The sequence below is a fragment of the Cuculus canorus genome, chromosome 8 (genome assembly GCF_017976375.1).
Source record: "Cuculus canorus isolate bCucCan1 chromosome 8, bCucCan1.pri, whole genome shotgun sequence".
Lineage (NCBI taxonomy): Eukaryota > Metazoa > Chordata > Aves > Cuculiformes > Cuculidae > Cuculus > Cuculus canorus.
The window spans coordinates 21,685,559-21,708,100 of NC_071408.1; the positions used below are offsets into that span (position 1 = coordinate 21,685,559).

The following is a 22,542-nucleotide window of genomic DNA, read 5'->3' on the forward strand; positions in this document are numbered from 1 at the left end:
TAAGGACAAATGTATATAGGCAGCTACTAGCACTGATCTTTCAGCCTTTTCCTCCTTCCTCCTCTTCCATAGTCATAGAAAAGACATTGTTAAAACTAGGTGATAAATTTTGCCTGAGAGATTGCCAGGAGATCCAGATCTACTGGCCTTTGTGCAGCACCAGAGTTAACTAAGTGTGGTTAAGAAATACATACAACTTATTTCATGCTTTGGGCACCTCCTTTGGTGAGCCACTGGCACAGGTTGCCCAGGGAAGTGACTGCCCCATCCCTGGAGGTGTTCAAGGCCAGGCTGGATGGGGCTTTGAGCAGCCGGTGTGGTGGGAGGTGTCCCTGCCCATGGCAGGGGTAGGAACTGGATGGGCTTTAAGGTCCTTTCCAACCCAAACCATTCCATGATTCTACAATTCTATGATTAAAACCAATCCTCATCGCCTCCGGGGAGGACGCCTGCCTAACCACGGACACTCCCCGGTACTGCGCAAGGCCCTGGCCGCTTTCCCTCTTGACCTTGCAGGCCCGGTTCACCAGAAGAGCCGTAATGAACGGCGGGACGCGCCGCTCGCTGCGCGACTCTCCCCGCTCCCCTCGCGCCCCCAACTCCCGCCCGCGCGGCACCTCCCCAGTCACGTGACACGGCCGCCGCTTCCGGGCTGAGGGCGGGGGCGCGCACGGGGGGGCGGGAGCGGCGGCGGCCGAGCGGGAGGGGCGCGCCCGTCAACATGGCGGCGCGCGCGCCGGGCAGCGCCTGAGCCCCGCGGCCCCCTCCTCCCTCCCTCCCTTCCCTTCCCCTCCCGTCCCCTCCCCTCCCCTCCCACCGGCCCGGCCCGGCCCGGCGCGGCGCGGCCATGGAGAGCGAGGAGGAGCAGCACATGACCACGTTGCTCTGCATGGGCTTCTCGGACGCGGCCGCCATCCGCAAGGCCCTGCGCCTGGCCAAGAACGACATCAACGAGGCCGTGGCCCTGCTCACCAACGAGCGGCCCGGCCTCCACTACGGCGGCTACGAGCCCGTGGAGAGCGGGCAGGGCCCGCCGGGCGGACACGGCTCCCCCGCCGGCGGGCAGGGTCCCCGCGACGGGGACGGCGGCGGCGGAGGAGGAGGAGGAGGCGGCTTCGACCCGCCGCCCGCCTACCACGAAGTAGTGGAGACCGAGGTGAGATCCCGGGGGGCTCCGTGCCGAGGAGCGAGCACCTGGGCTCTTCCCTGGCATTCCAGGAATGTGTGGCTACCTGGGCTCTTCCCTGGCATTCCAGGAATGCGTGGCTACCGTGGGATTTCTTTTTCTTCCCTGTTTTGCCTTCTTGCATAATCGGAGTGACTAATGACTGTCTGATTTCTTTTTCTTTTTTTTTAACTGTTTGCACAATGTGAAGGAAAGTGCAGTATTGCTTTGCATACAGTTTTAATTGGATAAGATAAGCTTCTGTTCAGATATAGAAATGCATTGAGTTCAAATGTCTTCAAAACGAAAGCTTTAACTCTTAAATTATAATGATCGGACAAGAGGGGACGGGTATAAACTGGAGAGGGGCAGATTTAGACTAAACATAAGGAAGAATTTCTTCACTACGAGAGTGGGGAGGCACTGGCACAGGTTGCCCAGGAAAGCTGTGGCTGCCCCATCCCTGGAGGTGTTCATGGCCAGGCTGGATGGGGCGTTGGGCAGCCTGATTTAGTGCGATGTCCCTGCCCGTCGCCGGGGGGTTGTAACTGGGTGATCTTTAAGGTTCCGTCCAACCCAAACTATTCTGTGACTCTAGCTGTGTTCTAAACTGGACCTGAAGTGCACAGAAGTGCTGAAGGATGCCAGCCTTTCCCGGTTCCTCTCCTCCCTTCTTGTCTGCCCTTTTCTCTTCTAACCTCTTCCAGAACCCTGAGCTCCTCAGCCAGCAGATAAGCTCATGGCTGCCCTGCTCCTTGGTACAGTCTTGTAGTGCTTACCTGTAAAGCATTTGCCTCTTCCAGGTCTTTTTTCCAAAACTTCTCAGAGATTTTATCTGAAAAAAGCTTATTAATAGTGTCTAGGCCATGGAACTCGCGGGGATGAGGACAGAAGGAACAGCTGTGCTGTGTTGCACCGAAGGTCTACCTTGCATAATTTCTGTCTCAAGAATTGGCCAATAGCAGATGCCTAAGCACATGGATGAAATCAAGGAAACTCATGTACCCTCCCAGGCTTCAGGAAACAGTATATTCAGGATTTCCTGTGCCAGAAGTGGTACCTCTCTATGTATCTGTGTGTATCTATAAATGCACATAGATGCAAAATACACACATATATCTTGTACATAGCTACGCTGCACATCCATATCCATAGCCTCAGTATATTGAAGTCCAGTCTTGCAGAATAAAGATACGTGATCCTGTTCATTGAATTAACCAGGTTAGGTCCTTAGCTCGTAGACGTTGGCTATGTATGCTTGTGGGATGGCATGTGTGCTGTGACGAAGACAAGTCACTAAAATTTACTGGTTGGAGGAACAGGGAACAGGTTTCTAATCTTTACTTCGAAAGGTTGGGAGTGAATGAGAGTTCTGCTTGTTTACTTTCAGATCTCCGTAGCCACCCAGAGTGAGTTTTCCTATCAGCTATGGTTGTGGTTGGGACAATCTGGATTGTCAGTGTGACATTTCAAGAGAAGCTGTCAGTGTAAACTTCAGAGAAGCACTTCTTTCCCCCTCTTGTTCGTATTACAAATGACACCTTGACAACTCCTGACTAAGATTTTTCCCCCTGCTATTTAAGCTCGTGCATCTGATCAAATGTACTTAGACTTTATAGTTTCCTTTACCCCTCATGTTCTTGTTTGCCTTGACTTGTGTTCTTGTTAACCCATGGAAGGGAAACAAATCCATTTCAGTATAGGCAAGTGACTGCACAAAAGAGGCATTTCAGAAGGAGTGAAGTATCTTGCTTACACGAAACATAAATTCGGGCCTCAGTTTAGTAAACTCATTTAGATTCACTTTGCATATGAGCATCTGTCAACTCCTGCATGTCTACGCAGAACAGTATATTTTTTCATAGAAGAGTTACACCTGTATAAATCTTAAGACTTAAGGTTGTTGCCTGTGCTCATTTGTCTAATATTGCAGTACAAACTAGCAGCTTTTGAAATATTTTATAGAAGAGAGAAAAATTATACATAAACAGTTGCTGGGTTTTTTTATTCTTCAGATATAATCTAGAGCTACATTTAATAAACTACAGCTGTTACTTAGGTGGTTCATCAGTAAGTAGTTTTCCATTCAACACAAGCTTATGGCATTTGAAGCTGTACAGAAAGCCATTGCACAAATAGCTGTATTATGCATTGCAGTTATTTACATTATGTTGAAACTTATTGTACTCCTTGCTATCTTGTGGTAATTCAGGTTTTCTTCTCAGTATCAGCTCTAACAGTGTGTTTTCCTCCTTCTCGTTGCAATACCAGTTTTAACTTCTATTTAGTGAAGAGGTAGTGGCATGTTAGATTTTCCGTTTGATTTTTGTATTTATGTATCAGCAGTGTACATGAACATATAAATCAAAAGAGCACAATTATTAGAAGTTCTCTCCTAAGTAAAATTTTCCAGTCTAGTAATTTTCTTCATGAACATAAATTAGGATTAGATATTTTTAATTTAAAAATAACAAGAGAGCTTTAGTCATTCTCTAGGACACGTGTGTAACAGATCTGTACTTTGTATTTACGTTCTTTTTTTAGCTTACATACCATGCATATAAGAATATATTTATGAATTATTAAATATTTCACATTGTCTCTAATCAGTAATGAATCCATTCTGTTTGCATACACTTACTTGGTTTCTATTACATAATGTTAAGAGTCTGTTCTGTTCGGTAAGCATGTTGAGCAAAGAAAGGCCAATCTGTTGGTGTTCTTTGATAACAGCACGGCCGTCGGATAGATATTGTACTAGTAAAAGCATGTGTTTTTTAGGTAACCTAGTAAAACCAGTGTGAATCCTCTTTTAGTGGTCTGGACTGATGGTCCTCAGTGGTGTCTGGAAGCGTCATAGAAGCTTGACTTTGGAATAACTGGCCCAGAAGCAAGACAGCTGCTATGATCTAGCCCAGCACATGCTCTATGCTCTCTGTAACACTTGAGATGACGGTGTACATAAAATAATTTTCATGAGGACTGGAACTCTAGCTTTGGCAGGCTGATGTCTTCCAAAGAGCATAGAGTAATTCAGTTTTAAGTTAATAGCTATGGTGCCTCTGGCATTGATGCTGTTAGAATGACCATAGTTAACTCATTAAAAGACAAAGGCCAGCAGTCTTGGATATACAAAGAGAGATTCAAATTCATTTGTGCAGTCTTCCTGAAAAGTCTGGAAGTTCAGCTTTAGGTTTACAGTTGGTTTGAAGTTTTGCCCTGTGTAGTGCCAAACCACTTTGATGGGCTGAGGTCACCTGCTATTACAAGAGGTAACTTTACCTGTTCGGCTGACAGACATAAACACAGAAGTTACGTTGAAGTAAATCCGGTCTGTGCATTTAGGCAAGAATTCGGGATTTCTGTGCTTATTCCTTAGGCGACATACAGATTTTTATGGTGTGATTCTTTGATGTGTTGGAGGGGGGTGGAAGAATGGTATACCTTTTAATATGATTGATAGAGAAGCTGTTTTGAGATGCTGCTAAATACTTGTAATTTAAGATAAGACTGTAAAAGAATGTGATAACAATGTCTGTCAGTGTGTCCGTGAATTGCCGTGAGCCCCACGTGCTGACTTTCATGGGTTGGGAAGGAACGGGATGGAGAAGAGCAGGTGAAATGCGCGTGGGAATTGCGAGCAGAGAGTTTAAAATTGTGGGAAAGGGTAGGAACCAACCTAGACTAAAAATACTGAACATGTAACAGCTATTTGTACAACTTCTACTAAAATAATCTTGATTTGGTTTTAAACAGCTTCTGAGAGTCATTACTATGACCTTTTGGGTAAATTGTTATTAACAGATTGTATTACCTTCTGGCTATTTCTGTGCTCTTCAGCACTGTGCTCTTTTGAGGGTTGTTTTTTGTTTTTTTTTTTTTTTTTTTGAGTTGAACTGAATCACAAGCTCATGTACACCCGATTTCACTAGATAAGGTTTATAATAAAACTTGTCCAAGATTGGTTTTGGAGGTGCTCTTTGATTTCAAGAGAAGGGGATTTTGTGAAAGAAACAGGCCAACGACTGTAGTGAGTAACACTGCCAGGAACATTCTCACTAGTCATGCTGCAGAACTGTTATGTTCAAAATCCTGTCCCTCCTCAGTATTAGAACTCAGTACTGAAAGCAGTTCTGCCACAGAAGCGCTGTGTCACGGTGGGTGTGTAACTTAACCTCTGTTTTAGCTTTTAGTGTGTAAAAAGAGGATAACGGTGTGTGCTTTATTAGGAATCCCAGGGACTAGGCTTGTGAAGTGCTTTGATCCGTGAAGGAGCTGTATTTATTTAAAGACAAAAAAGGCATTTAGCCTTCAAGGAAATGAGGTGGATTTCACACTACAATTTTATAAATTGAAAGTCGGTATCCTGTCTTGTGAGTAGTGTTGAGCTTTGCAAAAGTGAGTATTTCTGCCATTCTCATGTGCAAGTTTTACAGTGTAGCTTGCGTAGGAATTGGCTTTGTGAAACAATTAAGCAATCAAATAAAGCTTTGTGGTGGATTCTGGCATTGAGTCCCTGGCTAGATGCCATCAGAATGTCAAGTGAAATTAGTATTTTAGCACTCCTGGTTTTCAGCATCGCTGTTTTCAAAAATTAGTGGCCTTTGTGTAGAACCTCTTCTTAGATTCTGATTATGTTAATGCTTTCTTGGATTTTGAAAGAAAACACCCTGGTTCTCATTCTTGTTATAATACAGACTGGTGGAGATGCTACATGAGTGAGGGAAAATAGGGGTGATACCTAAAAAATAACAGGAGAGGTGCAGTTGTTTAATTTTAAATGGAAGCTTTATTTTGAATAACTTAGAAACTTATTATCATGTATTGTGATGGTTAGAGTAATCTTCGGATTGAGACGAGCACTTTATAGTTACTGAATTGTCAGTGAAGGTAATGCCTCTGGGGTCAGTGGAGGTAGGACACAGCTCTGAAAAGCCAACTTTTCAGCTGGGCAGGAAGTGTCTTTGGTGAAATGTTCTCTGGAGGCATTTTTCTGGTCATCTTCCCAGTTTACAGTGCTATTCTGTGGCAGCTGTTTAATAAGGAAGTGAAATACTGAGGAAGAAGGAGAATAAAAACAAATTAGCCAGTGTTAGAAGTTAATTCCAGCAAATCATTTGGATTGGGTTTGGATTAAGGAACAGTAGCTCTTTGTATGAGGAGGGCAAAGATGGAAAGGAACTGCCTGTTTCTTTTGAAGCTCTTACTTTGAAAATACACATCTATTTGTTCTGCCATAGGAATAATGTATTATATGTATGTTTCAGTTATGCTTCATGGGCCAAATTAAATTTAAGAAAGCAAATGTGCTCAATGTTTCTTGTCACTTGATCTTCCTGCTTGCTGCTTGACAGCAGTTGTGGCTTCCCTCGTTCTGATGCTGCCCAGAGTAGTCTTGAGAGGCATTTAAAGGTGGGGTTCTTTTGTATTGGTTAATCACAATTTTGTAATTATACATTGTAGAACTTAATTTCACACTCATTATCAGTTGCTTTGTCACTTCTAGTTTTTGTCTTACAATACGTCGGTATGCATCCATAGAACAGTAGTACACGAGTGTTTAGTGGTGTTAACAAGTTAATTCTTCCTTCCAGAGCTGCAAATTTGATCACTAAAATGTTATAATAAATACTTTGTCTGGTGTTTCTGCAGCACTTCTCTATTAATAGCAAAGGGAAATTTAACTATTGGCTTAATTTTAAGTACGGAAATGCTAAATGTTTGTGATTCATTGTTCTGTTGTGTTAAAGCACAGTGTTTATATATGATACCACACAGTTATTTTGAGTTCTTTAGAAATAAGCATGAGGGTTTGTGCTTATGAAAACTTGAGGGTTGGGAGGAATAATAGTATCAACTGAGCCTGGCTGTTTGTAGTTGTGCTAATGGAGTAAGTTTTTTAAATATATCCACAGACAGTACTGAAGACAGGTGCAAGATAAGTATGTTTTCTTTGGTTCCTTATGAATTGGCATTCTTAACAGTGCTTTCCATGACCTTTCCCTTGCCTACAACTAGTTGTCAAACTTGAAAATGGGTTACCAAAAGTGATTTTAGCGGATCAGTCTGCCTCAGATTTCACTGAATACTGTGGTAATAAAGGTATAAAAGGGCAAAGATATTCCCCTATTTTTTAAGTTGAGTGGATCTTTTGATTCAAATGTGATTTTTTTACAGAGTCTTGATTATTTTATTTTGCTGTAATGCTTAGTACTGTGTTTACCTCTGAACAGCTAGGCAAGTGCACTGGGGAATACTGTTTAGTAAGGTCACACCATTGCCCTGGAAATCAGGGAGATCAGTACAAGGAATGGTTTTAAAAAAAATCCTACTGAATGTCTAGCCTTGCTGATTTTTTAAAAAACTTTTTTTTTTTTTTCACATTGTTATAATCCCTTACAACAGGTAAGAAGGGATTGGTCAGCCCTTGATAGTGCGCTTGTGCTACTCTCAGTTAAGGTCAGTGCCCAAAACTTTCTGTGAGAACATTGACTAAATAAATCAGAATTTTCTTTGAATGTCTTTATGGTGAGATGAGAGTCCAAATTGGCTTCAGTTAGGATCTGCAGCATACGCTGTATTTTCCTATAATGATAGACTGATATAATTCCAATATATTAGCATGGTGTAATACTAGTATTTTTCTTGTGACAAGACTACATTTGCTTGTGTAAAGTAATGCATAGTAAAAATTTGAACTAAAAAGCTTAATTGTTGTGAAAAAAAAAAAATCCATATATCTCCCCAATGAGCTTACTTTCTCTTAGCAGAACATAAACAATAAAAGCATTCTGATCTAGTGCTGTACTCAGAATTTTCACATACAGGCATTTTCCTGTAGATGAAAACTGAAAAAGGAAAGATACTATATCTGTTTAGGACTTAAACCACTTAAAATGTTACTATCGTTAGTAAGTAAATAGCTGTTCACCAGTAAACCATATAGGAAATCACAGTGTGGTTTCTTAGTGCCAAATAAGAAACATAATGTGGAAATTCCTTATATGACATCATTTTCTGAGGCTTACTAATATTGTCATCTTCCTAAAAGGATAGCGAGTTTGCTCTTAGCGATGTGAGTTGCATGAGTTTAATCTGATGGCAAGAACAGGCAACTGGGAAATACTCTTCAATTTTGTTCCACAGCTGCCATGTAACTTAAGCGTAAAGAGATTCTTTAAGCTCCTGGAGCACCAGTTTTAAAAAAGCAAGTAGGTTACAGGTATGAAAGTGTAACTTTTTTTTAACTTTCATTATCTCATGCTTAGTGTGTTGAAGTGCAAGGTGGTAGCTTTGATTTATTTGAAAGCCTTGAAATTCTCACCCCTGTAATTCAGTTCTAGGTGACAGAACATCCTCTTTTTAGGAGTTAATTAAAAGAAAAGAGAATTGACATCCAGGCGTGAAAGTAAAAGCTGCATTAATCAGTAGTCTGGCAGGTAGAGGAACTGTCAAGTCATGACTTCAGGATTCATAGCTTCTTCCACAAATTAATGGACATAATAGATCAGAGAGCAGAGAAATGCTCTGTGTGTTTTTATGGGTGTTTGATGTATGTCTCTTACCTTGCCACCGCCTGAGCATCTTGCAGTACTTTGCAGACACAAGTGGTGCTGTGATAGCATACTGTGGCAGGTGGAAGTGTCCCTGTTGACACTTTTCAGCTGGGGAAGATGAAGCATTGAAAAACTGATTTCCACATTATTGCTTAGTATATATCTGTGATAAAAACCAAAAAGTGAACCTAGAATTTTTGGCTTCTAATTCTGACCCTAAGCATTTTTTTTTTCATTACTGTTTTTCAAAGCAATTAAATTTGGTCCTGTTTGTGGGTACACAGTAACAAAATACAGTTTTGTTGTGTTTTGGGTTTTTTTTAAGCAATACAGGGAAGCATCCGAAATCTGTTTTCTTGGCTATAAAATGGCAGTCATTTTGTGAAAGTCGTTTATTGGAGAGGAATGAGGATGAAGGGAGCTGCTTGATCTGCTGGTATCTTAGAAAGTCTTACCCAGTTGCTTGTTGCAAGAAGCATGACTTAGGGGTTCTGTTTCATAAATTATACAAGATTCAGGAGCACATAATGTGACAAGTCTGGTGATAATGAATTCTCTTGTTAGCCTTCTATCAAAATCAAATTAACAAATTCACATGGTAATTTGACTGTAATTTCATTACTAAGACTGCCAATTAGCATCGAAATACTTTCTTAAAGTCCTTGTTATTTTATGCAACGTGACCGGTGTGGTAAACATTAGTGGCTTTGGTTAAACACTGTTTGATGAGTTAATTAGCTGAAAACTGCAGGAATACATTTTTAAGCTTTAAACTGTGGCCATTGGCAGTTAAAGTGAATTTATATTTAATTTTTTGTGTGAGGTCTAACCTCTTTTCTATGTTAGTCTTCCATGTCAAATTTTATATTATAGACTTACACAATGCTTTATTGATCAGGTATTTAACAATTTTTGTTTGTTCAGCCTTGCAAACAACTCTGGGAGGTGCCAGATCCCCAGGGTGAGAATCTTGGATGAGTGCTTAAGACTGTTCATGTGGGGATATTTCCCTTGGGAGCTTGTGTATGTATATTTGGACATAATTGTCTGTCTTTTCACGTCATGAAAATAAGCCAGAAGAGTCAAGTAATGCTCTTAGAATGGAGGTTTTGTGAAATAAGAGATCTATCAGAAGGCATGGAAAACTGTTAAAGGTTTGCCAGCAACTGTTTTTTGGTTTAAGATTTCACCTGCAGAAGGTCATGTGATGTGCACCACAATTTCATATCTCAGAAAGCAGTTGATTCTTATAGACTTTTTAAAAGTTTTTCTTTGAATGACCAGTTGGCTACCAGGAATAGTTTCTTTGCTTTTTACTGCTCTGTTGTTGGAGAATGTATCTACAAAACCTTAGCATGTCAGCTGCCAGTCCTTTATTAAGTCTGTTCAGCCAGTATTGCATAGCCCTGATTTAGGTCATCATCAACTGGTAGACACTGGTATTCATAAGTCATCATCTTCAGGGGAGGGAGTTTCTATATATGTTTTTAAAAAAATATATAATTCCTCAGAAAAAGAAGCCCAAAAATCCACTTTTGTGGGGAGGCTGACATGGCTTTGTGTACTATGTACTTTCAGGTATAGCTTACTCTTTCTTTAAAAGCTTTTCTTTCACTTGTGAGGCCATGTCAGTAGAGTCTGTACCTACAATTCCTAGCTCCTACCTACGAAGTGTTAACTTTGGCTGCCTGTTCAGAGCTGTGATGTGTTGCAGGTGTGAATACTGAGCAAGTAAGATCTTCAGCCTCTTGGTTAGTGAGCCACCTTAACATTATGCAAGAGCTGAGCTGAAGTTGCATCTTGCTACAGTAGCTGCTAGCTGCAGTTAAAACATCTTAAGGAGCTTTAAGGAGCAGTACAGATATCGATTTAAAAGTTGGATGGTGAGCAGTTTGGGGTTTTTCTTGTACAGAATAATGCTAATTATGAAAGAGCAGCAATACATCTTTGAAGAGAATATTACTCATCCTAGATATATTGTAAGAAATAAGACTTAGTCAGCAGTAATATATACTGAACATAACAGTAATCTCTAAAAAATGCAGGGTATTAAATTTGCTAATGGCTTGAAGGGGAAATTGAGTTTTAAACTACCTGGGTGTTTATTTGAGGCTGTTACAGGTTTCACAGTAGCTGTGAAGCTTCTTGTATGTTATGTGTTCTAAAATTTAACTTGATGCTTTCTGGGTGGGGTTTTAGTAGCAGAAAATTGATATGTAATATTGATTTATTGTCTCTAATTAGTAGAACGTGCCAAAGATGCGCTTCTTCAGTGCAAATGTTTCATTTGTTACCAGGGCTATATTTCCAGTACTGCAACCTTTGTTAGTTCATGTGTGAAAAGCAGTTTTCGAACTACATTTTTGGTAGGCTCCAGCAGTGGGCCAGCTGTACCCTTAGTGCAGTTTTATTATAAATTCCTTATTTGTGAGAGCTGAGTGAACAGTGAAGAATGGTTATTTCATTCTTTCCTTCTGAATTTCCATATTACAGTCTTGGGCGACCACTTGTGTGGAAAGAGGTACATAAAGAGCAGCATTGCTTAGATGCAGATGTGGAAGCAAAACAACAGGTGGAGCTTTTCAGTAACAGTTGAAGGTCTGCGCTACTATTAGACTACACCTCTTAAACTAGGGTTAGCAATGCACATTTTTATATAATATGTACATTTACCTCTGGGGAGTGGAGCAATTGTAGCTCAGTTACTGTAATAATTTATTGAAAAGTTGGGTTTTTTGCTACAAGTCAAGGCTGAACTGAAATTGCTGAACACCTAGCAACTGGGTGTTTGTTATACTCAGTCTACCTTTATTAGACAGATCGTTATACCCCGAGCTGTTACTGTAAGGCCTTTCTTTATAACTGCACATTTATACAGGAAAAAAGATTTTATACAGGAAATTGATTTCTGTTCTGGATGGGTGTCCTTAACAAAAGCTGCAAACTTAGCTGCAGTTTGTTTTATCAGTAATACAGAGTATTTCCTAGAAAACTTTTGCTTTTAGATACTTTCAGTGTCTTTTAATTTAGACCTTCAAACATCTATTCTTCAAAATTTAAAGTACTTAAACAGGGCACGATTTGCTAGATGTGAATTACACCAGACTTCAATGCAAAGTACTGGATCAGGCAACTACAGTTTGAGAAGTTGATATTTAGGTCCTCCCATCATGACAAACGTAGGACTAAGTACTTAGTAGAGGGCTGGGGGAAGGTGGCACCTTACTTCCCAAACACTGACATGTGGTGGTTTTTTGCTGAGCGCTATTTTGTGTTGCATTCCTATAAATTTTACTGCTGCTCTCCAGAACCTGTTACTAAGTCCATTTGCTGTGTGCTGTCACCACCTGCACGAGTGAGCTTTTAAGAGTAAGCAATATACAGTTGCTGTTTCCTTAGCTTCATGTTTTTGAATCATTATGAAAGTGAATATGACACATTTACTTTTTAATAAGCATGTCTAATCCTGCAAATAGTGAATGCAGTGAGAGAGCTGGAAACACACTTGTTTGCATACATTGATTTAATTCTTTGTATGCTATGTCCTCCCAAGTTCAGTTCTTTCTTTTGGTTTATTCCATTTTATTTGTTCCGTTCACTTTCATAACACTTTTTTTTTTCTTTTTTTTTTTTACTATTGAACATGTTTCCTGCTTGTCCCTCCTCCCTACATGTCCCTGGCTTCCCTCTCAGGGAATCTTGTTACAATCATTGCACTTGTGTTTTCCACTGTCTCTGACAGTTGCTCCTGGGTACTGCAAGGCCAGATCTAGACATTCTGTCCTTTCTTCTGCTTGAGTTGTCTGCTCTTGTGAAGGCAGAGAAAGACATCCATGGGAACTCTTTGGCACATTGGGTAGCTAGTGTCTATGTGAGGTTAAAAAATAAACTAAAGAAAATAAATGGATAACTTGTCTACTCTTTCATTTGGCACCGAGGCAGTTACCTCATATGGCACTTAGCAAAGACCGTGGGGCTATCTCTGCGTTCTGCCCGCACACAGAAGTAGCTGCTGTTTAGTGGCACTAGCAAGGAAATGTGTGAAGTTAGCTGCGGGCATCTGCTTGCTTTATCCCTGTTCCAGAATGTTTTCCATTACCTCATTTTGACTTTAGGAGAAGGACAGTTGTAGTTTCCTTGTTGGACAACTGTTTGAGATGTAATTTTTTCTTTGGATAATTAGCTAGTAAAAAAATAATGCTGCTGTACTAGAATAGTCTTTTTTGTTTCTTCATGTGATGGGGTGAGAAGATGATGAAATTGGCCTCTCTTAGAATAAACTATTCCCTCTTCTACAGCAGCTGTTGAAGAGAGGATTAATATGCAGATCTACGAGATCGGGGTTTGTACCTTAGAGTCTTACAGGGGTTGGAAGTACTTATCACTTGGCTTTAGGGTCTGATATGCTGAGGAACAAGATTTGCCACTTTAATAGGCAATTAGTGAGCAATTAGTCATGTAAACATAGTAGTTATTACCTACGTGAAATACTTAAAGGTATGTAATCCCTTCAATTCAAATTGATATATTAAATTGTGCTCTGAAAAACAGAAGCAGCCTCAGGGTTGTTGAGAATTTGACATGCATGTTATAAGCACAGCTGTTTTTTATGAAGCTACTAAATTCTTTGAAGTATGTAGGTGAGAGAAATAAAAAATGTTTCACTTGAACTTCCTTTTTATTTCAGAAAAATGATGAAAATGGGAATTGCTCTGGTGAAGGTATTGAGTTTCCAACAACTAACTTGTATGAACTGGAGAGCAGGGTTTTAACAGATCATTGGTCCATACCCTATAAGCGGGAAGAGTCTCTAGGCAAGTGCCTAATTGCATCTACGTACCTAGCAAGACTAGGTAAGTTCTCTTTCTACACATATGAAGACCATCTGTTCAAATGATTTCGTAGACTGGGCAGTTTTGACTTTTCGTATTAATCTTCCAGTTGTTAATTGCTTACTAAGTACCCTGTAGAGTGATCACATCTCTGTGAAAGTGGTTAACTGTGAACTGTTCTACGCAATACTGTAAAAAAAAAATAAAAATGCTGATCTCTTTTTTTTTTCCTTTCTCTCTGAAGTTATTTGTTTACTTAGGCTTTTTTTTTAAAAAAAAAGTGGAGCACATGTTTCTTTATGTTCTAATGATTGTAGGAATAACTGTTTTTCAGAGCTGAATTACTGACTTTTTTTTTTCCATTGTGCTGGTTATTTTCCTTTTGTAAAAACAAGCTGTCATCTAAATGTGTGCTGTACAACACTTGTGTAACTGGTTGTTTTTCCCTAGCAAAATGCTTATACTGCATTAGACCAGAGTTTGAATTTTCTGTATTCAGTACTTTGGCTGGGTTAAGAGCGTTATGGGGGCATCATGCCCAACAATTGGTATATAATGAGAGTGCAAGATAGTTTTTCAGTCAGGCCAGATGGCAGACTAAAGGGATGTTACGATCTGTTGGAAGAATGGAGTGTTCAAAGGTGGTTCTCATTTGTTTCTTTGTTTCTAACCTGTGTTAAGAGAGTGTTCATAAATTTGGGTTTGGGGGGAGGCTGGAAAGCATCAGAAATTATCTGAAGTTAGTGTAAGTTATAAACTGTGAAGGGAGAAATACTTATGGTGCTAATAATACTTGAAGAAGTTGTAGAAGGTGGAACGTTGGGAAACTTCTTAATTCTGAAAGGCAAGTTCTCTTGACTCACTTTTTTGTAGCTGAAAAGCGTGCTAATTATGAATGAACAGGAGCACACTTAATACTGCTGCTTTAGGTCCAAGTTTCCAAAAACTTGCAATGAGCTCTCTGAGGTAATCTTAAGAAGTATTTTTTGAAAAATAGTTTAATAAAGCACTTTCCTTTCTGCAAAGGTCTTTCTGATTCTGATGAGAATTGCAAGAGATTTATGGACAGATGCATGCCTGAAGCATTTAAAAAGGTAGGTAGATACAGTAGACCAATACAGTGTTTCTTTGTGTTGTTTATGGTGGAAATAGTGTTTTGTAATCCAGTCTTCAGAAACTATAGTAACTGGAGAATGTGTTCTTAAATTAAATTAATACTCAGATTATTTTCCTAAATTAAACTCGTATACAGACTTAGGTTAAAAATCATAGAAAGTCGTAGTTCTGCAGCTCTAGTCAGTTCTGGTATATAGCTTTTCTTCCTTCCTCCCCCCCCCCCCTTTTAATTCTCTTCTTAATAGAAGAGCTCTATAGTAATTAGTGGAGCCTTAAGACAGATTTAAAGATCCTTGGAGGTAGCCATTCATGGCATATTCAGAGTCAAATTTCCTTTAACTATTCTTTCTGCCTCTTTGGTTGCTAAGTTCTTTCTTGCCTTTTTGCATGATCTGTTTAGAATTTGCCTTTCCCCTTAGTGCTTAACGCCAGCATTCCCTGGCTGTTCCTTTTTGGGTTATTGTGAGTTTTCTCTACACAGCTCCCCAAACCAGTTTACTTCCCGGTATTCTATCCATTTTGGATACCGCCTAAGTGTCTTGACCAGTTGTATAAAAACTCTATGTACACCTTTTAAAATGTTGCTCAGTCCTAGTCTTCTAATATTGAGAATATATTTAAGGAAAACAGACATTTAAGGGAAAAGCTAGCAGAAATTAAGTGAAGTTTGCAAATGGAAGCTTAACGTCCCTTATGAACAGCACATTAGATCAGATTTACAGAACATGTTTCAGTAGGTGGGAGAGCAGTGTTAAATACCTCTCTTTTCATGGTACGTGTTCTTTGCTGCTCAAAACGTGTGAATTAGTAAATGATCATTAGAGCTGAATCAGAGCAGCTTTGTGGCACACCTACTTGAAAATTTAAGAGTTGTGTGTTCAACCTGCAAACAAATGAATTTCATGTTAGTTGTTATTTGCAAATATTACAGTCTTTACTAGTGTATGGAAATGTAAAACCATTTGCATTGAATACATTTTATTTTCTGTCATAAACTGTGATTTAAGATGGTCTTCAATGAAATTATGAATTTAATTAACTGTTAAGCCATTAGTGGAGGAAGAGCATCTGAAGAACGCACCACACAATGATTAGTACTAAGAAAACATTTGCTCTGAAAGCAGTCTCAGGGGTTGATAAATTTCTCCTGTTTTGTGATTTTGCTCAAACTTAAAAAAAATTATTTTTTTTTTCCCAGCTGTTGACATCCAGTGCTGTTCACAAATGGGGAACTGAAATCCATGAAGGAATATACAACATGCTTATGTTGCTAGTGGACTTGGTTGCAGAAAGAGTGAAACAAGATCCGATTCCTGTGGGCCTGCTCGGTGTACTTACAATGGTATTTGGCTCTGATGCAGTTTCTAATATTTGAGTATTTGACATTTCATATTTATGCTACTGATACGTTTTTGAACTATTTAAGTTGTAGTGTATTGTCTTACAGTCTGCAGCCATTGCTTGCTGCAGATTTTTAACATCCAGTATGTAAGTTGTAAAGGGGTGAGTGCTGTTAGAAACTTCTGAAAACTAGCATGCTCAAAAAAAAACTAGCACACCTGCTGTCACTTCACTGTTTATTTTTTAAAACTAGTACTTTGATTTCATCTTGCCCTTTTATGGATATCTGGCTTGCATGGGTATTGGATATTGTCCTTAGAGAATGGAAGCTTTGAAATGCTTCGTACAGTAAGAACTGAGAGGCAGCAGCAGGGTTCTTTTATAAAACTGTATTTTTTGTTAGATTAACTGTCAACCAGGAGAATGCACAGCTGAAAAAGTCAGACGTTTTCAAGATAAGTTTTGAGACTGGCATAAGCAATGCTCTTCATTGCTGTGGACTTTTCTTTCAAGGCATTTAACCCTGACAATGAGTATCATTTCAAGAATCGAATGAAAGTGTGCCAGAGAAACTGGGCAGAAGTCTTCGGAGAGGGGAACATGCATGCTGTCTCACCAGTATCTACTTTTCAGAAGGTAAGAATGCCTATGCCCCGAAACCTATTTTTAGGGTAGATGTGTTTATTTCAGAAAAGGTTGTTTGATTAATATGGGCTTATAACACAAGAAAGCTTAAATGTGTCAACAAGAATCACAGCACATAGATCTTCAGTTTATGTTAGTTTGTAGAAGCAAATTTGTCCTCTCAAGTTGTCCCAGTTCTCCTTTAGAGATGGGATTTAGCAATCAGTGTACTTTCATGTCTGAAGTACTACGGCAATCGGACAACTAGATCTGTTGCATCTAATGACATCTGTTTGGCTGTTCGGTGTGAAATGACCAGGATAACTCAAATTGTACAGGTCTAGTAAAGAATTTATGCTTTTCTGACAGCCAAGGACAGGATATCTTCAGGTCAGACGTGCTGGCAAGTAGGCGGTTTTTGAGGTTTGCACTGCCTCGTTGCACTTGGTTCAGATGGATGAGTCTGAAAAAGCAGCCTCGGTGTTGGTCTCCCCTTCAGGAAACAAATCTGTGCTGTAGAAAGAAAATTCTATGTCGGCTGCCTTGGAAAGGATTCTTTACTAATGTTCCACACTGCTAATGTGCTATAAATACAACAGCTTCTGAGTCAGCAGCCACAGTGCGTACTGTGCCACAGCACATGGTCAGTGATGTCAAGTGGAGTCCAAAAAAGGATGATGCTAATGAGAACCTCCCAGAGCTCTAGCTACAGGGTTAGAAAAGGAACTGTTAAAATCACATTGCTGTTTTCTTTGAAATCATAGTGTATGCATTTTGGGTATGGGTTAGTGGGCTAAATGTGCCTGTCCAGATCTCTGTTTCAGAAGATAAATATTTAGCATTGATTGTTGCAGCTACTAATTTGTTAATATTGTTATTGTTAAAGGAACCTCACGGGTGGCTGGTGGATCTGGTAAACAGGGTAAGTGTAAACTTTTAAAAAGTGTTGTTATTTGTCACTTGAATTCATTTGGCTTCAGAGATCATTTCTTTTTCCCTCTTTCCCTCTGACTTGTTTTTCCAGTCTTCACTTTTGTGACAACCACAAAAAAAGTAGTTTAAGAGTTTAATCCTGTCTACACGTAGGGAAGGGGCCTTGCTGAATAAATCTTGAGTTGCTGCCTTCTCCCTTCAGCACCTTTACCCTAACGTGATAGCTATGACTAGAGGAAGTCGAGAGCTCAGCTTAGGCTGCAGTGCTATTTCCCAGTCAAACATATAGGCCAGTCAGGTATTGTTATATGTGGTCTAGCTTTCTTCCCTATATCCATTTTTACCTAAGACAGAGTTTCTAGCTTGATGTTTAAACTGATATCACACCTCAGTGTGTCCCTGGATTCCCATGAAAACATAAATTTTATGTTCCATCGTAGAAGATACTCGTTGGCATCCTAGGAACTCGCAATGGAGTATTTTCTATACTAGGTTATTGAAAAGATATTTCCCTGGCATCATCCTGGTTGTTTTATTTCAGTTTGCAGAGTTGGGTGGATTTTCAGCAATTCAGTCAAAACTCAATTCAGAAGATATTGAACTTGGGGTAAGTTTGTCTTCTGTCGTGAGACTTCTCACTTTCCATTACACACTTCATATAGAACCAGTAGCATCCCTTTTGGCAGTGCTCTTGCCTTTGCTTTGGTACCAGAGCAACACTCCCACAGAGCCCTGGAGAAATGCTGTCAGTCTGGAGGTCAAATGAAGTTGTGCATAGGGATTTCTGACTGAAGAGCCTTTGAGGTGTCACTGAAAAGGTGAAGGTGTTTAGTGTACCTTTCTGGTTAATATTCAGCCTTCCACTTAGACATCTGTCACTGTAAATTCACAAGTATATCCCTATTTTTCTGTTTGTTTCAGCTGTGGCTGCGTTTAGCTGCAAATGAATTGACTTCTGTCACTTATTATAGAAATCATTGTTTAAGGAAAAATATCCTTGGGAAGACAGACACTGTCTAATCCTAAGCAACTTTTCAAGAGCTGTGTCTAAAAACTGACTAGTTCAACAGTTCTAAGCTATTTTTGGTGACAAAGCTTAACTTGTTAATTTTAGCTTCCTAACGTATTATATTCAGGAAACTTCATAATCTTTCAAGCTTTGAAGAATAAGGAGTCTAAAGGAAAACCATGTAATTTAGAATCTTATTCCTCAGTATAAAAGCAGTGTGCTCTTAGTGAATTGCAATTTGAAAAGAATTTAACTACTTTTCTTGGTGTGTTTGTATTTGCTACTTTATAAAGAGAGAGGCTCATATATGAGCATGACAGGAGTAAGGAAACTCAATTTAAATACTCATACTGCAATAGAAACTTCAACTTTGTTTAATGACTAATAAATATTTACTTAGGAAGGAAATAAGTCTGGTTTAGCATCACTTAATTTAGGCCTTTTGATTGCAGTGGTGCACACTCAGTTTCACAATTCTTGATCCAATATGAGCAGAAACCAATTTTGACATTATTTATTGGCAAAAAAAAAGTCTTTAAATATTAATTGTTTGATGATAGATATCAGTTGAAAATCATAGGCTAGTTTGAGTATATAATCCCAGGTATAGGTTGGGTGGTATAGACACATAGCTTCGGTATAAAGTAAATAAGAATAAAATCATGTATTTAGGAGATCTGAACACATATATGACACGTATACAAAAGCTTTCTCCCACATAATGCTTTGGGGAAGAAATTTGCCAATATATATGGCTCTAACCTTAAGTTTTGCATTCACGCTTCTCTTTTCTGTGGAGAGCAACCAGAATGTCATGTGTCCCTTTTTGTCTGTTTACTTCTGTGACTGAAACAGGATTAGACAGAGAAGATTGAACAGAATGATGAAAGGACCAAGATTAGTGAAAACTGGGAAGGCCATTTCTATTTCAGGCAAAAATATATAATGCATGCTGTGTGTTGTAGAGTAAATCTCTTTCCTGGACTGCGTGGTGTTGTAAAGGAGTTGCACACCAAAATCAATTTATTGCAAATGACTGGAAATTATCATATTAGATAAATAATACCTTCATTTGCCTTTTAAGGTATAGATCGCACACTCTGAAAAGATTTCTTATATATGCTCCTAAATACTTGCTGTATTTCTTTCAGGCAATCTCTGCATTAGTTCAGCCCTTTGGAGTTTGTGCAGAATATCTTAACTCTTCTGTAGTACAGGTAAAATCCCTTTCTTATGATTTCTTTTTGGCAAATAGTAAAGCCTTAAAATGTGACTGTAGTAGTTAGCTCAAATTTAGATGGAGCTCACTGTGTTAAAATATATCAGGCAGTATAGTATCAGAAAGACAGCTACATGAGAACCTGTTCTTTTTATCATAGGAATTTGAAAAAAAACAGGGGACTGAAAATTTGTGTATAACTGTGTAGGTGTGATACTTCTGACTAATTTGAAAAGCTTTCAAAACTCATTTTGCATAGAGTGCAAGAATCATTTTGAGCATCCTGAGGGTGATGGACAGAGAGTTCAGACAATGTTCAGGTTCATTTTCTAAGCACAGTGGTCTGTAGTCATTTATCTACATCTGCAACAGTGAGCAGCTTTGCCACTGCCATTAGTAAACTTCATCAGTGTAAAGCGTGTGGGATGAGAATATAGCTTGATGGATGGATTTTTGTTTTAAATTTAAGTTTCTGACTGAGATCAAGCACACGGATATGAGGATGTACACTGGAAAATGTTGTGGAATAGGGAAAAAAATTCACCGTAATACACTTGCAGATGCATATATACCCCAGGCTTCACACCTACACTCACTAACAAAAACTAACAATTTAATAAGTGACTGAAAGTCTTTATTTGAAGAGGAGGTAGTTTTAGAAGCCATTGGGAGTCAGAGAGGCCTATGCATCTAATAGCATGCATTTTGAAAGATCCTTGGTTTTGGTTTTTCTTTTTTAAACCTATACTATCGTGGTCTGAAATGATTTCTTACTCTGATGACTTATTTTTCTAGACATACTCAGCAGGATGTTTTTATGTACATTGTAGGTGTTGCTTTATGTCTAAGGTAATAGTGAGCTTTCAGCTACGTATTTCATTTTGTTGTAGCCAAATCTTCTGAGTAATGTAATTGATTTCAGGAAACATAAAATGATTGTCATGTCGTTTCTCTCACATTCTTTAGCCCATGCTGGATCCAGTCATTCATAAAATGATTAAATTTGTGCAGAATGTAGAAGAAAAGGACTTGAAAGACAAGGTAATGCTTTATGTATTAAATGTTTAGGAAGAACTTATTCTGTGTGTCTTGGAAATGCTGGCAATGTAGACAAGAACAATAGCTTTATTTTCACTGGCAAAAAATACAGCCTGTTCTGAATTCTGACTGAATGAAATAGAACAAAATACATTTACCCAATTCATTCAATACCCTTTTCAGTAGATATTTGATGTCATGACCATTTTTAAAATATTTTGCTGCAGTTGCTATCAAATATGGGTTTGTTTGTCCTCTTTTGAATTGTACAGAATGCTCACTTCTCTAACTGTTGTGAAGATGTTTACCATCTTGCAGTCTGTTAAATTCTTATAATGAAGAAGATTGTTGCGTTAGCTGTTTGCTTCTGAGCATTTGGTAATTGTTGATAAAATATCTGTATGACTTGTGACTGTTTCCTGTAATACCCTGAACTTGGCATTCAGTTCTATTAAATTTTTGAGTCTTAACTTTTTACTGAGACTTGAACTGTTAATTGTAAGCTGGACGTATGCATAGGTTGTGTAACTACAGAGGAGCAATTTAGCATATGAAATCTGTAGCAGGAGAGCATACTTTACCAGAATTTTTGTTGTCCTAACATTTTGTGTGTAAAAGTAATACTTTCAGATGTACATGGATTTCATAGATTAAACAGTTTATGTTGGGTCACTAAACCTACACTTCGTGAATCATTGAAGTCTGAAACAGAATAGCAAAAGTAGCAGTGCTTCTAATTGTCTGGTTTTTGTTTTGTTTTAAACAGAGACTAGTTAGTATCCCTGAGCTCTTGTCTGGTATCAAACTGCTGTGTATGCGCTTCCAACCTGATTTGGTAACTGCGGTAGATGACTTACGGCTGGACATTCTGTTGCGCATGTTAAAATCTCCTCACTTCAGTGCAAAAATGAATTCCCTCAAAGAAGTACGTTTGCTCTCTGTGTGTGTATATATACATGTGTGCAGGTGGGATGGGTTATTAATAAGTCTCTGAAACCGCAAACTTAAAAAAGAGAGCGCAATATTTCCTGACAAATTAGGTTGCCTTAGTGAAAGCTTAGGTCATGATAAATACCATAACCAAGTTAATATGAAAAGAGTTGCTTGTAATATTAATAGACACTGCAAGTGCCATGACCTCCTAATTAGGAAACAACTAGATATAATTTGAAACACTTCTAAGAACTGCAGTTTCAGATTGATTTATAAGCATGGGTATGTGCTATTTATTTAATATTTACGCTGAGATAACCCTGAGTTCAGAGCATTCCATGGGATATCTCTTCTCTCTCCTTTTCCTATTGAGAGATAAGGAGGAGAAAAAAACAAATGGAACTTAATTCTAGGTTGGTGTCTCCTTCCAGTTAGATCATCACATTGTCTAATTGTATTTTTTTTTTTGTTACGTTGTGTGTAGACACTGAAGGTCCAGCTAGGTGCTGGAGTTAATGGAGCAGAGCTCTTTGTGGTGGAATCTTATCTCTAAGTAGAAGGGAAAAAAAATATTTTTCATTGGAGTTGTGCTTTAGATAGAGTTGTTCATTCGTTTCTTTCTACCAGAATTTGTACAATTTGTGTCCCCAAAAAAAGCATGTTTTCAATATAGAGACACTGAAAGGTGCCCCCTTTATGTTTTCCATAAAGGGAAAAAAAAGCATAAAAGAGGGAAATTGAGAGGTTTAACCTCATTGCTGTTTGGTTCTTAATGA

General features: G+C 38.9%; 1 protein-coding gene and 1 long non-coding RNA gene across 3 annotated transcripts in view; one reads left to right on the plus strand and one right to left on the minus strand.

The window, feature by feature from the left end:
* Positions 1-2,172, minus strand: part of LOC128852836 (uncharacterized) — a 345,800-nt gene extending 343,628 nt beyond the window's left edge. Inside the window, exon 1 of the long non-coding RNA XR_008450889.1 lies at positions 1,945-2,172. This is a non-coding gene — a long non-coding RNA (uncharacterized LOC128852836). The remainder of the gene's footprint in view (positions 1-1,944) is intronic.
* Positions 782-22,542, plus strand: part of USP24 (ubiquitin specific peptidase 24) — a 62,798-nt gene continuing 41,037 nt past the window's right edge. The window contains exons 1-10 of one of the 2 annotated variants that reach the window (XM_054072389.1): positions 782-1,156; positions 13,409-13,574; positions 14,580-14,647; positions 15,868-16,011; positions 16,524-16,646; positions 17,521-17,556; positions 18,109-18,174; positions 19,728-19,793; positions 20,762-20,836; positions 21,600-21,758. In XM_054072389.1, the coding sequence (XP_053928364.1) occupies positions 848-1,156; positions 13,409-13,574; positions 14,580-14,647; positions 15,868-16,011; positions 16,524-16,646; positions 17,521-17,556; positions 18,109-18,174; positions 19,728-19,793; positions 20,762-20,836; positions 21,600-21,758 (1,212 nt within the window). In that variant the 5' untranslated portion in view covers positions 782-847. The remainder of the gene's footprint in view (positions 1,157-13,408; positions 13,575-14,579; positions 14,648-15,867; positions 16,012-16,523; positions 16,647-17,520; positions 17,557-18,108; positions 18,175-19,727; positions 19,794-20,761; positions 20,837-21,599; positions 21,759-22,542) is intronic. The other variant, XM_054072390.1, reaches the window with a different exon arrangement.